The sequence below is a fragment of the Phoxinus phoxinus genome (genome assembly GCF_949152265.1).
Source record: "Phoxinus phoxinus genome assembly, chromosome: 25".
In the NCBI taxonomy this organism is placed as follows: Eukaryota; Metazoa; Chordata; class Actinopteri; order Cypriniformes; family Leuciscidae; genus Phoxinus; species Phoxinus phoxinus.
In genome coordinates, this window is record NC_136900.1 from 24,943,008 (window position 1) to 24,960,883 (window position 17,876).

A 17,876-nucleotide genomic window follows, 5' to 3' on the forward strand; every position below is an offset into this window, starting at 1 on the left:
CTATATATATCAAAGAGAACATGTGTTTACGTTGCTATGAGAGGTTGCTAGGGTGTTGTGTAGTGATACATAGAGCCGTTGGGTGAAGCGGTTTATCGTGAATAAAACACAGCTATTGACCAATCAATACAATACAATATAATATACTTTAATGTCCCCTTATGCAACAAAATGCTATGAATGACAAAAAAATATTTTCGAGGACCTCTATCGGTTCCGATCCCGATCTTCTCTCACACAAATCGGGCTCGCCGCGATCATATCAAAACATGTTTGATATTTATCGGGATGAGCAATATTGTGATTATGTCAGTACTGTCACAATAGCCAATAAGAAACAATAGGGCTGTTGTGGTGAAGGAATTTCCATTGTGTTCATTTTGAGTGACTCAACAGCGCGATATGCGGTATTATCTCCATTTATTTATTTATTGCTAAATAAATAAGTGTTATGCTGTGGTCAGCAGGCACGAAGCCGAGTAGATGTTCAGTAAGACGAAATAAAAACCGCATTGAAACGAATTGGAGTAAACAGAATAATATAATAATATATTATTGTCCACATAATATAATAACAGAACATAAACCTGACAATAAGTTTGTTAGGCCATTGAGTTAGTTCCGATCCTCGAATCTCACTTTACGAGAGGCTTTCTGCGGATATTTCACCGGTGTAGGCATGGCTCGTCTCAGCGCATTCTAGACAGGCTGTCCCTCAGTGCAGTTACACTGTTACGCCACTAGGTGTCGGGAAGGGACAGTCTTTGAGTGAGTCAAACTGTTCATTCAACGGAAATGTAAAAAATTGCGGATTCATTCAAAGAGAGATGTGATTAATTTAATATTTAAATAAATAACTTTGAGCTCCACTTTACAAGGCTCAGCTGAGCAGCAATGCGGCGCATGGGAACGCTGAAGCTGATGCGTCCCTTCATAGAGACCAATGGCATTGATACATTGACCAGCGCTGACGCCATTCATTAGAAATATCCTTAAATGTTAAAAGGATGATTTTTGAAAGATTTTGCTTTCCTTTGTCACGGCAACCTTTTCACGAAGATGACTTGATTGGGCGGCGCTAGAGAGGGGCTAGCATGCAAGAAAGACCAAAGCACCCCGATAGCACCCCCAAAAATAATTTCTGGAAGCAATTATCTCATTATATTCAGTGTGTATTCTATGGAAGAACCGCACAGCGAAGAAGAAAAAAAGAAAACTTATCTTGTTATTTCGAGATATTAAGTCGTTATTTCACACAAACACTCACTCATACTCACACAAACACTCACACACACACTCACACACACACACACACACACACACACACACACACACACACACACACACACACACACACACACTCACACACACACTCACACACATAACAGCACACACACTCTCTATCAATTTTCTCTCTCACACACACACACACACACACACACACACACACACACACATAACAGCACACACACTCTCTATCAATTTTCTCTCTCTCTCTCACACACACACACACACACACACACACACGTGCTGTTAAAATTATTTATATAATTCATGTCGGGTGGTCATGATTATTTTCCATTATGGACAAGATAACAGCAGTCACACATATTCTCTCTCACACACACACACACACACACTCAAACATTCTCTCTCAAATACACACGCACACACACACACACACACACACACACACACACACACTCAAACATTCTCTCTCAAATACACTCTCACACACACACACACACACACTCAAACATTCTCTCTCAAATACACTCTCACAGACACACGCACACACACACACACTCTCACACAAAAATTCACTCTCAAACACCCTCTCAAACACACACACACACACACACACACACACACACACACACACACACACACACACACACACAGAGAGTTGAGAGTGATCGATAGAAGGATGTTAATCCATTTATTACTTAAAGCGCATATTTTAGCGTATCGCAATCAGCATGCGTACAGTTTTATATTGACTTAAACATTCTGAGGTTTGATATTTTCTGATAATGACTTGTCGTCAATAACAACGCCGCTGTATAACAAACCGCGACTGGCACCATCTTCTTCTCACTCGCACACACACACACACACACACACACACACACACACACACACACACACACTCTACACTGTATAACAAACCACGACTGGCACCATCTTGTGTCCACTTAGAGATTGTATTGAAAATGGCCACTTGTTTTGTTGCCAGGACGATTTTGTACATTGTAATGGGTTACAAAGTAACAAGCTGGATTTACATCATCCCTTACATCTTATAACCTTTATTACAAACAAAACAGATAATAGATCATATGTGTTGTTTATGTAATACAGCTAGAATAAAAGTAGGATATTTGAGTATGATATTTTTTATTTGTGTGTAAGGCATGAAAAGACTGGAGACTCGACTCGGACTTCAGAAGAAAGTGAACATCTCTGCCTCAGTGTCTGCTAGATGGCTCTATAGATCTGATCAGAACCATATTCTCCTTTCAGCAGAACTTATAGTTTATGAAATGAGAGAGATCTCTTATCAGTTCATATTGAATGGATGTGTAATTATTCAACAGATTTAACGAGCTTTAGTTGTGAGTTCTGATGTCACAGTCTCAGATATCTTCATTGTTTCTGTATGTGTTTGTAGATTACGGGGCTGTAAGGTGACAGGAGAAGGCTGTGGTTATCTGGCGTCAGCTCTGAGTTCAAACCCCTCCACACTCCTGAGAGATCTGGATCTGAGCAACAATCCCCTGGGAGACTCAGGACTCAAGATGCTCTCTGATCTACTGAAGGAGCCAAACTGCACACTGAACACACTCAAGTATGTGGAGCAATAAGATTAATCTCATCCTGTGAATATATGTGTGTGTGTTTCAGTCTCACCATATTCAAGTGTACAGGGGAGAGAGATGTGGAAAGGCTCTGTAGTAGAGCTGCGTGGAGGAAAACATTTACTGATTTACTTTGTTACAATATCAATCTCAAGGAGTCGGCCTTCTGAAAAACATAGTTCAGGCAAACATTTAAGATCTGTCATTATTTACTCTCCCTCACGTCATCCAGACCTGCAGGACTGCCTTTATTCTGCCGAACACAGAAGAAGACACTCTTTCAGTCAGTGCTCACCAAACCTTCAAAATATCATCTTTTGTGTTCGGCAGAAGAAATCCATACAGGTTTGGCACGACATGAGAGTGAGTAAATGATGACAGAGGTTTCACTTTAGTGTAAACTGTCCCTTTAACATTGATAATTATAATAATGTTTCTTGATCATCAAATATTCATATTATACTGATTTCTGGAGGATCATGTGACACTGAAGACTGGAGTAATGATGCTGGAAATTCAGCTTTGATCACAGGAATAAATTACACTTTACTAGATATTCACATAGAAACAGTTATTTTAAACTGTCACAATATTTCACAATATTACTGTTTGTTTTTTGTTGTTGTTTTTTGTTTTTTAATCAAATAATTGCAGCTTTGGTGAGCAGATATTAAAATAATATCGTAAATAATAAATAAATATCGTACTGATCCAAAACTTTTGAACGGCAGTGTGTGTGTATGTAAGGGATAATGTAAAGCGAGGCGGTTGCTATAGCGAACACAACACCGGCGGGCTGAACGGGAGCTGACGCGGAGCGGAGTGTGTTCGCTATAACAACCGCCTCGTACATTATCCCGCTTATTACATGGCTGCCTATCAAATAAATCAAGAATTTGACACAAAATATTGATTTAAAAAGGAGTTTATTGATTTAAAGGGCATATTGCAGGTTAGAGTACCCAGTGAGCCAATGTATAGAACAATAATGTAGGAACTAGATTTAAATATAAACATATACTTATAAAACGCTATTTAGGCTTCAAGAGTCGTTTTTGTGAGAAAATTTTACTTCCGCATTTGAAAACCGCCAAACCGGAAGTGACGTATCATGAGGGAGCGCGGTCAAAGTAAACAATAGGAAAGCAATGGATCGCAATGACAGTTCGGACGATGAGGAAATTGTAGCCTAAATGTTTACTCGTATGACAGACCTCAGCCATATAATTATGAGCCTTATATGAAGCCAAGAGAGTAGACAGGTCAGGATTAGACAGAACAACGGTCAGAGGAGACGCATTGAGCTGTGGTGTGAGGAGAACAGGGCAGGGGTCTCGGTGAGAGAACACTGTTAGCTTATAGATGTATTCACGTTAGCCGACGATATGTATAACACTATGCTCAGATCACAATATTATAAAGATTATCATGTATCAGGCAATAGAAAAGCTAGTATTTAGACCCTTACCTGCATGTGTTGTGTATGTCAGCCATTAGGAGACAGTTTCCAGAGAAAGAGGGACATTATAAAGGCTTTGAATGGCCCCATTTGGTGATAATGAATAAAAAAATAATCACAATCACAACTTTCTTACTGTATAAAAACTTTATATGTAGAAACAGCCAACACAAACATTAAAATTCGAAAAAACAGATTAAAAATGAACATAATAAATTATATTATAATAATAATAATAAGTGTCGGCTGCAGACTTGCAAGACATTACAAGTTTATGGAGGATACGTTAATTAATTAAATTAGGACAAGGCACATTTTGTAAAACAAATGTACAATAAGTGATCTCTGACGGATCCGTGACCGTCATGTTTCCCGCCGGTGGCCGACCCACATTCTGACGGAGGACCGGGCGACCCGATGAAGGAGCCGGGACAGTGTGCACATATCGCCGTCATCATATAACGTAACGTTAACTCATCATATCGCCGGGATTATAATCATGCAGTCTATAGTGAACGCTACACACTACCGCGTTTTTCAAAGCAGACGCAGAAGCGAAGGCCGTCTCTTACCCTGCACAAAACGCACACAAACACGGAAGAAAGCACCATCCTTTTTCTTGTTCGGAAACATGTGGACTCGATGTCCTGACAGGCCATAATTCACAGTCATTTATCACGATAATTATTAATTGAAATACAATAACCACCGAAAACACACTGAATCACGACCGCTTCAACATAATACCAGCCTATTCTGCACTGAGCGAACGCAGAGCCGGCAAACGACTCCCCCATGTGACGTAATATGACGCGATGGTGAACAAAAAGCGTTTTTTTCAACACGGTCAAGGAAACTGTCACGTTTTCCACTGAATTTGTGCCCTTATGTCTGGCAAAACAATTTTTAATCGTGCATTTACTCTTCATATGGTATTTTCATACAAGGTTATTAGGGCTGTAACGATACACCAAACCCACGATTCGGTTCGTATCACGATTTTTGACCCACGATTCGGTTCGTATCACGATTTATTTTATTTATTTATTTAAAAAAAAAAAAAAATCTCCATGTTTTCTGTGCTGATGCAGTGGTGACGCGTTTATGTTGTAAGGGTGGCGCTGCCAATAAAGCATCTAAAAGCTGTCAAAGAACCGGTAAAAGTAATGATTATGAATATGTCAAATATAGCAAGGGGACATTTTAATTGTTTTCTGTGTCAGCTGCAAAGATGAAGTTGACTATGCTGACTCGCGATATTTGCAGTAGTGAACGCGCCATTTGCGCCAGAGAAATGCACATTTCGGATTACATAGTTTTCTTTCGTTTTGAATTGTTCTGTTTAAAATTATGATTTCAAGCGTTCTGTAGATAATACATTTATTTCTCAGGTCTGTGAGGCAAGTAGGCTATGCTGTTGCTGAGTTTCGGTTCATTTATGAGACGAGCTCCAGCGCCGGCGGCTCCGTGTCGTGATATCTAGTCTGCTTTACTTATTATTGATTAAATCCAGGCAATTGGTTGATGAAACATTGATTAAAATTAAGAAACAATTAATACAAAACGAAATTCACTTTAAAGAAAGGCTTGGTGCTTTCTGTTTGAGGTCTTTAAAGTTTTAAAGCAGTCCGAGAACTGTCACGTCCATAACATAGTTTTTTCCTCATAAATGCGAACACAAAAAATTTAATTAAATAAAATTAATATTTCATGTTCTGTGGAGAGCATAGTAGCTTGGAGAGCTACATTAGTAGCCTAAGCTACAGGACATAGTCTTTCAAAACATGACCTGCGTGAAAGAGAGAGAAAAATAATGCGTCATCGACATCGTAGGCCTACCCAGCACTTCTAAAAAATCACTTCCGAATTCGTCTCTGTCCCCAGCACATTTCAAACCTAACTGATGCCCATAGTCTTGTCGACTACACGATTGCCATCCTTTATCTCCACCGGGTAGTCGAAATTTTGCTATCCTGCTGACTTAAATGAGGAGGGAGGGTCCGCAATCTCTGGTTTAGTTGCCATGTTACCTCGCGTTCTTCAACTAGCTCAACTTTTGCAGACAGGCGTCACATGATTGGAAAGGTAGTCACGGGGTGTGTCGCAATTCTCCCTTATCACACCGCGACACAGGATCGTGGATCTGAGTGTCGCGATTTCGGTTTCATATCGCGTATCGTTACAGCCCTAAAGGTTATATATTAATTCTGAAGAAGAAAAAAACCCTGCAATATGCCCTTTAAAAACTTCCGTTAAAGAACTCCGTGTCCATGGCAACGCTCTGTTTTTCATGGCAACGGTGTGTTATCCTTAGCAACGGTGTGTTATCAAGAAATAATACTCACACTCATTTACACACACACACACACACACACACACTCACTCACTCTCTCTCTCTCTCTCTCTCTCTCTCACACACACACACACACATACACACACACACACACACACACACACACACACACACACACACACACACACACACTAACTCTCTCTCACACACACACACACACACACACACACACACACACACACACACACACACACACACACACACACACACACACACACACACACACACACAGGTTGTTATAGTGCAGTTGAAATGGGGAAGAGCACAGAGAGAGAGAGTAAAAGTGCTAAATAAAGGTGACAAGACTAGACTAATTAAACCCAGATTCACAGAGTTGGAGAGAACTTGTCGCTGCTTCCTACATCTGATAATAACAGCATTACAAATAACCGCTGCCTATAGGAATCACAATGGTCAGGATTGGCCCTGCCTGTAAAAATCCCACCTATCCAGCCAATACATTCCTGTGAATTTATTTTTACTGTTTTTTTCTTTTTCAAAATGAAAGAAATAAAAAATCTCTAATAATACTAAATACTAATAAATATTTGACAATAAAACATTGGATTTAAGTACAGTACTACTAATACCAGCGACAAAATAAAAATAAAAGTTATCTCTTAATTAATATAGGGTCATGTTCAATTCTGACAGATTCTGACTGATCTTTTATATCAGCATCTTAACTGCATTTCCTTATTGAATTTCTTTTTAATTAAAATTATATTTCTTTAAAAAATAAAGATATGAAGATGTTTAATATATTTGGCCAAATGATTTCTTTCAAAAATAAAAAAATGAAATTTATAATTTCTTCAGTATTTCTACTTAGAAACTGCCTTCACGGTTCCCATATCATGTAGTGTTTAATTGAAAAGGGTCGGACAGTTCTCGTGTGTTCATCACTGGTTAGAGCGGCCGGCACGAGCAAGGTCATCATGTAATCCCTGTTTGTCACACATGTGGAGTATGGTGGTGGTGAGTCTCATGCACTGCAGTATAGCTGTACCTGCGCTGAACACGGCGCAGTTACTGGCCCATCGGAGAAGTCCCGTTGCTTATAATAAGAGCACATGTGAACACTGCAGTGCACTGATGCTCTGAGCTCATCGCTGCACACTGCCGACACGCTGCTTCTCTGCGCTCTCTTTCTCAAACTATGAAAACAGTTTTAAAATCAGGGGGACTATTAACAAGAGGAGATTCGTCTGTGTGGAATGTATTTGGCTTTAAAATGTAGGTAAGTTAAAGCTTCAAGAAATTAAAATACTCAAAAGTTCAGCAGAACTTATAGTTTATGAAATGAGAGAGATCTCTTATCAGTTCATATTGAATGGATGTGTAATTATTCAACAGATTTAACGAGCTTTAGTTGTGAGTTCTGATGTCACAGTCTCAGATATCTTCATTGTTTCTGTGTGTGTTTGTAGATTATGGCGCTGTGAGGTGACAGGAGAAGGCTGTGGTTATCTGGCGTCAGCTCTGAGTTCAAACCCCTCCTCACTCCTGAGAGATCTGGATCTGAGCAACAATCCCCTGGGAGACTCAGGACTCAAGATGCTCTCTGATCTACTGAAGGAGCCAAACTGCACACTGAACACACTCAAGTATGTGGAGCAATAAGATTAATCTCATCCTGTGAATATATGTGTGTGTGTTTCAGTCTCACCATATTCAAGTGTACAGGGGAGAGAGATGTGGAAAGGCTCTGTAGTAGAGCTGCGTGGAGGAAAACATTTACTGATTTACTTTGTTACAATATCAATCTCAAGGAGTCGGCCTTCTGAAAAACATAGTTCAGGCAAACATTTAAGATCTGTCATTATTTACTCTCCCTCACGTCATCCAGACCTGCAGGACTGCCTTTATTCTGCCGAACACAGAAGAAGACACTCTTTCAGTCAGTGCTCACCAAACCTTCACAATATCATCTTTTGTGTTCGGCAGAAGAAATCCAGACAGGTTTGGCACTACATGAGAGTGAGTAAATGATGACAGAGGTTTAATTTTAGTGTAAACTGTCCCTTTAACATTGATAATTATAATGAATGTTTCTTGATCATCAGATCATCATATTATACTGATTTCTGGAGGATCATGTGACACTGAAGACCGGAGTAATGATGCTGGAAATTCAGTTTTGATCACAGGAATAAATTACACTTTACTATATATTCACATAGAACACAGTTATTTTAAACTGTCACAATATTTCACAATATTACTGTTTGTTTTTTGTTGTTTTTTGTATTTTTAATCAAATAATTGCAGCCTTGGTGAGCAGAAGAGACTTCTTTTAAAAACATTAAATATCGTACTGATCCAAAACTTTTGAACGGCAGTGTGTGTGTATGTAAGGGATAATGTACAGCGAGGCGGTTGCTATAGTTCTTATTCGATCTACGTCATCGATGTTCGCGGCGGCCATGTTGTTGACAGAACCCACGGCAACTGTCAGTCTGTCAATTGACAAGCGAGGCATGGTCGGTATTATCCATGGTATTATCGCTGTATTTATTTATTTTTAAACAGCGTGATGGTGTGTTGTGTAATACACGGCTGTTCTAACAACAACAAGAAGAAGAAGTTAGTTTTAATGCGATACCGACTGTCAGAAAACGTGAAGGAAAGGAGACAGAGGAGTGAGCCAGCGCAGGAGAGACTTGTGGCTTGATTTAATATTGACTCATTTGGATAAATATTAGGTAGGCTACACAAGATAGGCATTCATTTTTCTCAAGAAAAAAAACAACTCACCTAATGCTGTAAACATACAGAGAGAGATATGCGTTTTTTTATTATAATAACTTTAATGATATAAGTAAAAATATAATATGTAATAAAGTACACATATTTAGCAAAATACTCTCTATATCTCTTTTTTTCTAGCCAAATTATGGTGTGTTATCCTTAGCAACGGTGTGTTTTAAGAAATAATACTCACACTCATTTACACACACACTCACACACACACTCACACACTAATGGCCCGTTTCCACTGAGCGGTACGGTACGGTACAGTTCGGTACGGTACGCAATTATTTGCGTTTCCACTGTCAAAAGCTGTGAATGGTACCAAAAAGCCGAACCGTACCGTACCACTTTTTAGGTACCCTTCCATTGGGGTACCTAGCACAGTGGAACGGTACTAAAAGGTGGAGCTAGATCACTGCAGAACGTTGATTGGTTGACAGAGAATCGTCACTTGCGCGTGCTACAAGAGAAATGACAACATAAGAAGCGCCATTTTTTTATATAGTTTAATATAATACTACTATTACTGTATCACGAAATGTAATTTTAAGAGTTTTTCAGGCGAGAATGTAGTTGTTTAAAGCTCAAATCTGTGGTTTATTTATAAAGATAATTATTTTTTCCCCCGGTTGTGAGATCCATGCGTTCAGCGGGCGCTCGGTGCTCATGTTTCCCGGCTGGATGAGCTTTTCTTCGGCTAGTTCGTCGCTGACCATGACGGTAGTGGTTAAACATAAGATATAATTCGTTTTGTGTAGACCTAACGGGCGATCTTTGGTCTTGTGAATATATAATGAGTTCCCTGTCAATCGTTTTGGCTGAGAGCTAAGTTTAGTTTCATATTAACGTTATTTGTGTTTACTTGTAAAGACTATAGCGCTGCATTTGGATATTTGACTGAATTGTTTGCTTTATTTCTTATTGTATAGCTTCTTGTACTTTACTTAAACTTTTATATAGGCTATTATTGATAAAACTGAAATTTTACAAAAAGAAATATGGTTTATTGTCATTTTTTATTACAAGATTATCACTGATGTTTATTGCAACATTTGTACAAATGCATTGCCTGGAATATGTTTATTTTATTTTATTTTTTAAACGAAAAGAGGTAACGTTAGGGTTGTGTTTTAAATTTCGTTTTGTTATAAATAGAATAACGTATAACGTGCAGTGAATAATCAATATGCGTTGCGCATGAACCACATTTGTGTCCCTATATGTTTAATTTATTTAAATGAAAACGAAAATAGGCAGAGTGGTGTTTTATAACATATTTCGTTTTATTGTTGCTTAAAATGTACATACCGAGTGACAGAGATTACCGGAGTAGCAGCGCGAGCTGAGTGACGCTTTTTAGAACGCGCTGTACCATTTGCATGTAGGAGTCGCACATGGCAAGTACAAACTTTGCGTACTTGATATTGAGAAAAGCCTAATGTCGGCGCTTGTCTTCTTGTGACAAACATCATACATGTCGAGGAGCAAGAACTAGATCTGCTGTATGTCATCCATTGTAGTTTACTATGTTCTTCTTCGCGCGAAAATGACGTAGATCGAAACACCACGCCTATCAAGTAAGGGTACTGTTGGCAGTGGAAACGCTTGCCAGATCATGGTTAACAGACCCGAACCGTACCGTACTGTCCCGTACCGTACCGTACTGCTCAGTGGAAACGAGGCATAACTGTCTCTCTCTCACACTCATTTACACTCTCTCTCTCTCTCTCTCTCACACACACACACACCCACATACACACACACAAACACACAAACACTCTCTCTCTCTCTCACACACACACACCCACATACACACACACACACACAAACACTCTCTCTCTCTCTCTCTCTCACACACACACACCCACATACACACACACACACACACACACACACACACACACACAAACACTCTCTCTCTCTCTCTCACACACACACACACCCACATACACACACACAAACACACAAACACTCTCTCTCTCTCTCACACACACACACCCACATACACACACACACACACAAACACTCTCTCTCTCTCTCTCACAGACACACTCATTTACACTCTCTCTCACACACACAAACGCACACACGAACGCACGCACGCACACACACACACACACACACACACACACAGACAGAAACACACACACACACATACTCTCTCACACACACACACACACACACACACACACCCGACACCTCAGCAAAAGCAGAAAGGTGGGAATATTTTGTTTCACGGAGACATGGCTGGATGACTCCATTACGGATGCTGAAATCGAACTGGAGAACTATTTGGTAATTAGGAGAGATCGAAACCGCAAAGGTGGAGGGGTGTGTATATATGTAAGAGCGGACATTGGTTTTAATCATAGAATGGATTTAAATAGTGAGCAGGTTGAAGCGGTTTGGTTAGATATTTTGCTACCGAAGAGTAAGCCCATACTAATTTGCGCATGTTATAGACCGCCTGATCAAACACAGTTTTATGAACTTTTAGAGGATGTTTGCGCAAATTGCATGGACCTGGTTAAATCTGAAGTTATCATGTTGGGGGATTTTAACACTGATTTTCAGAAAAGTGATGTTTCAGGGTATAAAGCATTGATGAATTTTTGTCGCTCCAATAGTTTACATCAGCTGATTAATGAACCTACACGTGTGTGCTCTACCACCCAAACTACGATTGATCTTGTCCTAGTATCAGACAAATCTAGGATAACAGAAAGCGGGGTTATAAAATATGGGTTGAGTGACCATTCTATTATTTTCTGTACTAGAAAGATAAAAAAAGCAGTGCTCAACTGTCATACTTCTATAAAAACCCGTTCACTGAAAAAGTATAGCAAAGAAGCACTGAATGACTGTTTAAATAAAATGAACTGGTCTAAAGTTTTGCAATGTAGTGACGTGGACAGAGCATGGTGCCTATTTAAAAGTATGTTTTTAGAAGCTGTGGATAAAATAGCCCCATATAAAGAAATTAGAATAAGGCAGAGAACAGAACCCTGGGTGAATGATGACGTCCTTGAGGCAATTAGGGTAAGAAATAGGAAGTATGGGAAATTCAGAGAAAACAAGGATGAGCAGAGTTGGGCTGATTATAAAAAGGCAAGAAATGAAGTTAATAGAATAGTGGGCAATACTAAAAAGGCATATTTCAAAGAAAAAATTACTGAATATAGAAACGACTCAGGAAAGTTATGGAAATCCCTTAAGCAACTTGGCTACAGTAAAAGGCTAAGAACAAAAAACAGTAATATCACTTTAGAACTTGGCAACAACATTACATCAGAGAAGGAGATGGTGGCAGATAGCTTTAATAAGCATTTCTCATCAGTTGCCAGGAAGCTTGTGGAAAAGTTACCTGGTCAGACTGGGCAATATGGTGAAAGTCATGTGCAGGACTTTTACTCTCAGTTAGGTGTCCGGGCGGGGAGTTTCTTCTTTGAAAAGGTGAGGGAGACACTTGTTCTTGAGAAGCTGAAGAGGCTTGATGGCTCTAAAGCCACAGGATTAGATTCTATTCCATCTAAATTCGTGAGGGATGCCGCTGAGATTATTACTCCGAGCATTACACATATTATAAACAGGTCGATAGAACAAGGATGCTTCCCCAATGACCTCAAGATTGCCAGAGTGATTCCATTATATAAGAAAGGGAGTAAACTAGACCCTGGTAATTATAGACCCGTCTCAATTCTTGGTTGTCTGTCAAAGATAATTGAAAGGATTATTTTTGAACAGATTGATAATTACTTAAAATCACAAAACCTACTTTATGAGTTTCAGTCTGGCTTTCGGAAATCACATTCTACGGATTCCTGTTTATTGTTTCTAACGGACTATATAAAAAAGGAGGTAGATAATGGAAACTTCTGTGGCATGGTCATGTTAGACTTACAAAAAGCTTTTGATACAGTCGACCATGGTGTCTTAATGTATAAATTGAAAGCCATGGGTTTTAGTGAATTAGCACAGAAATGGGTGGGCTCCTATTTGGAGAATAGAACGCAAATAGTGGACATTGGGGGGAAAATGTCTCAACCAAAAGGCATGGACTGTGGGGTACCTCAAGGGAGCGTCTTGGGTCCACTTTTCTTTTTACTATATATAAATGATCTAAAGTCTGCTTGTTCATGCAGTCTTTTTTTATATGCAGATGATTCGGCGATGGTTGTTTCTCATAAGGATAAAAATATGATTGAAAACGAACTTAGCTCAGCACTTCTAAATGTTAGTATGTGGATGGCTGATAACAGATTATCACTTCACCTAGGGAAAACTGAATCCATATTGTTTGGAACAAAGATAAAGTTAAAGAAAGCCTCCAGTTTTAAGGTCCTAGCTGGAGATATTGTAATTACTGCCAAGGAATCAATCAGTTATCTTGGATGTATGTTAGATTGCAATTTATCTGGAGTAGGTCAGGCCCATAAGGTAATTACTAAAGTAAATCAGAGAGTCCGTTTTTTGGCCAGAATATCAAAGTTTTTAGATGAAAAAACAAAGCTAATTCTGGCAGGAGCTTTAATTCAGCCATATTTTGATTATGCGTGTGGATCATGGTACAATGGTGTCACAGGGAGCCTGAAACATAGGCTTCAGACGTCTCAAAATAAATTAATAAGGCTTATTTTAGACCTTCCCATAAGAACTCATCTGGAATCTTCCCACTTTGAAAGAGTGGGATGGTTGAAAGTTGAGGATCGCGTGTCTCAGATGCAGCTGGGTATGGTACATAAAATTGTTAATGGAGATGTTCCCAAATATTTTAGAAATTATTTTAAAAGAGTAAGTGAAGGTCACAGTTACTCCACTAGGGGTAGCTCAACAGATTTTGTACCCCCCAGATTTAATACGAATCTGGGCAAACAGTCTTTTCTATATGCTGGAACTATCCTTTGGAATCGGTTACCTGGTACACTAAAGACAGTACGAAGCATAGGCAGTTTTAAACAGGGTTTGAAAGTATGGCTTAGATGCCAATCATAGTTTTTATTATATCATAGTCTATTTTTATTGTATATTTTTCTGTATAATATGTATGAATTTGTTTAATGTATGAAAAATGATTGATGTGTGAATTGCTGCAGCTTGTCCTTTCCCCTTGCCCTTATAGGGACCACAATGGAAATAAGTCTTTGGGCTTTATTGTGTTATCCCTGACTATTTATGTATTTTTATATATGACACAGAGTACTGTTTTCATATTTTTATATTTAAGTGGTCAAATAAAATCAATCAATCAATCAATCAATCAATCACACACTCTCTCACACGCACACACACACACACATACTCACACACACACACACACACACACACTCTCTCACACGCACACACACAGACACACACACACATACACACACACACACACACACACATCTGTCTCTCTCTCTCACACACACACGCACGCACACACACACACACACGCATACTCACACACTCACACACACACACACACACACACTAATTTATACTCTCTCTCTCACACACACACACACACTCACACACACACACACACACACACATACACCCACACACACACTAACTGTCTCTCTCTCACACTCATGTACACTCTCTCTCTCTCACACACACACACACAATTTCAAACACACACACACACACACACACACACACACACACAATCGCACGCACACACTATCTGTCTCTCTCTCACACACACACACACACACGCACAACACGCATGCTCACACACACACTAGGGCTGGGCGATATGTAAAAAATATTTTATCAATAATCGCCTTAAAAAATATCGCGATATCCGATAATATCGTCTACCCAAGCCCCGCCCCCAACACGCCCCGCGGATACCACGCTACCGACATACACCGTTAAAAAGTCATGTTGAGTTTGGCTGCACTTTATCTAATGATAGCCTGCGATTTAATTAGTTTCATTTAATGATTGAAATGTTAAAGGTTTTACTTTGGTTAGTTTGAGCTTAAACGAGCATAAAACATTAGCTTTGCTGTTATGTTAGTGTTGCTAATAATTTCCACACTGTTCTATCGCATGTTTGAAACGGATTTCGTTTCGCGAGGAGAAATGTTAAATATAACTGAACTGAAGAGAATCTGGTGATGTACTGGTGAATGCATGTTGATGTTATAGCAAGGTGTCTAGCCTATTTGTTTTTCATAAGGTCCGATGTGTAGCAACATTGAAAATGACAGATGCTTATTCAAATTAATAAATTGTGATTCTCTAGAATACTTCATTAAATGGTCTGAAAAGACAAGACATTTTGGTGGCTCCCCATAGAACCCAGCCCCAACATTGCTCACAACAACATGTAATACGACACCAAGCATTCCTTTCCCAAGATAAGCACACACACACAAGAGACTTTTCTTCAAACAAGTCATATTTAAAACATTACCAAATGCATTCTGTGTTGCCATTTATATGTCATGACAGATTTGGGTTTAGTTTACAATTATAGCATGTATTAATTAAACTTTTAAATGTCTATACTAATGCATAATAATCAAATGTTGTATTCCTATTAATGTTAATATGATGTGTTTCGTATCTTTGTAATTCTCTAAATCTAACGGAGTCGAATTCCGATAGCAGAATGCAGTAACGTACATTGTTTTACACATTTCATATTTCTGGGGCCGAAAAGTTTTAAGTCAAACGCTGTGGTAATCCGAGCAAGAGGGATGTTCCCAGCGGACAAAGGAACATTCTCCCGCTCTAGATCAGAGGATCCGATTCGCTCTTGTCCCAGAAGAAGGCGTATCCTTACATTCCTTAAAAGCGAAAACGCTCTTCCTGCACGCTCTCTTGTCCCCTGCTCTTCCTGCCGTCGTCAGCATGTGAAAGTCCGAGCCTGAACTCCTCCAGGAGTTCCCTCCACTTTTTATTTCCTTACAAAAGTTTATTTTGTTTCCTTTTCAAATTCTCCTTTGTTCGTTCCACCTACGAGTCAAACGAACGAAGCCTGAATTCCTTCAGCAACTTCCCTTCCAAAGAGGCGCCTTCTTCAAAACTCCCGCGAACAGCTTGCTCTGGCAACAAGCACGCGCGCCTCAGCACGAGCGCGCGCACTCTGCTCCAAGAACACGCGCAGGCTGGACACAGCTCGTGCACGCAAACGAAACTTTTGCAAGTATCAAGCTCTAACGAGTTTTAATGTTTTAAGGTGTTTGATTGATGTCTCTCTCAAAGGTCTGTGATGTTTGCTGTTCTATGGTCACACGTGACCATTCTCTCTCTATCTCTCATCCTCTCTTTATCTCTCTCTCTCTGTCCCGCAATCAAATCGAGCGCGGGCCCCAGAGCGCCCCTCCCCAACTCTCTATAACTCTCCTTCTCTCATCAGCTGTTACCCGTTTTTGTCTTGTCTGTTTAATGTAAGTAACTGTACATAGACGTATAAAACCTATAATCACTATGTGTAATCCGTTATACTCTGTAGTTTGCATTTATTAAAACAATGTATTCAAGACTGTGTCTGTGAAAAACGCTCGTAAAACCACAAATGTCAATGAGGTAGAGTATAGCTACCGCGCTCCCTGTTCACTACATTAAGTAGGTTTAATTTCATAAACACCAGAAATATTAATGTTCACGGCCAGAAGGTTGGTGTTTCTTGGAGTTTATAAGGAAGGATAACTTTATTGAGAGATTAATCACTTAATCTAATCGTTGGTCGCTGGACGAACAACGATTTGATAATTACATTGATTTCCCTTAAAGATTATCTCGCAATCGAGGTTAAGTAGGATTATTGATATAGGAATGAGGAATTATAATTCGTTGTGATTGATTATTCATATATTCATATAATCCACCTTCACTTTCGACAATTTAATGTAACTGAAGTATGCAAAATATTAATCATATTCATGATTAGTTATTAAAATTCCCTATGGATCATTTGAGCTAATTCATACGGACCCAGGAGTCCGAAGCATAAGGCATATAGTTTACAGATGTTTCTCTTTCTTTCTTTTTCAGCGGTACGCCTACCTATTGCCTAATTTAATGATGATCAGTTTAATTTCCGTATATGCAGTGCTGTTTTTAAACTTGTATTTAAACTATACTATATTTATTATTTGTCTAAAATTAGGAATTAAAAGCGATTTTTTTCGTTCTACATGAGCAAAAACCTTTTTTTTTCCTCCTCCTTTTTGGTCTTAGAGTTCCTTAAGCCGTTTACGAAATAAAAATGATAGCTTTAATTATTTAGAGGCATATAAGTCATTAAAAGATATATTTGTATATTATTTAGTTTCTTTTGTTATTTTTTTTTATTTAAAGCAAATATAACGCTTCCAATATAGCCTGTAACGGAGCTGCCAACATTGTAAACTCCAAACGCGTGCATGAGAGATTCAATCAACGAAATTTCTTCATCCGTTTGCAATAAAACTTAATTTTAATCTTACTTCCAATGTCATGTTTGTAGGCTATAGGT

The 17,876-nt window shown here is 39.0% G+C and overlaps 1 protein-coding gene across 2 annotated transcripts in view; it reads left to right on the forward strand.

The window, feature by feature from the left end:
• The window catches only part of LOC306994145 (NACHT, LRR and PYD domains-containing protein 3-like), a 56,839-nt gene that overhangs the window by 18,485 nt on the left and 20,478 nt on the right, over positions 1-17,876 (forward strand). For both annotated transcript variants that reach the window (XM_079604503.1, XM_079604502.1), the window contains exons 6-7: positions 2,672-2,848; positions 8,101-8,277. In XM_079604503.1, the coding sequence (XP_079460629.1) occupies positions 2,672-2,848; positions 8,101-8,277 (354 nt within the window). The remainder of the gene's footprint in view (positions 1-2,671; positions 2,849-8,100; positions 8,278-17,876) is intronic.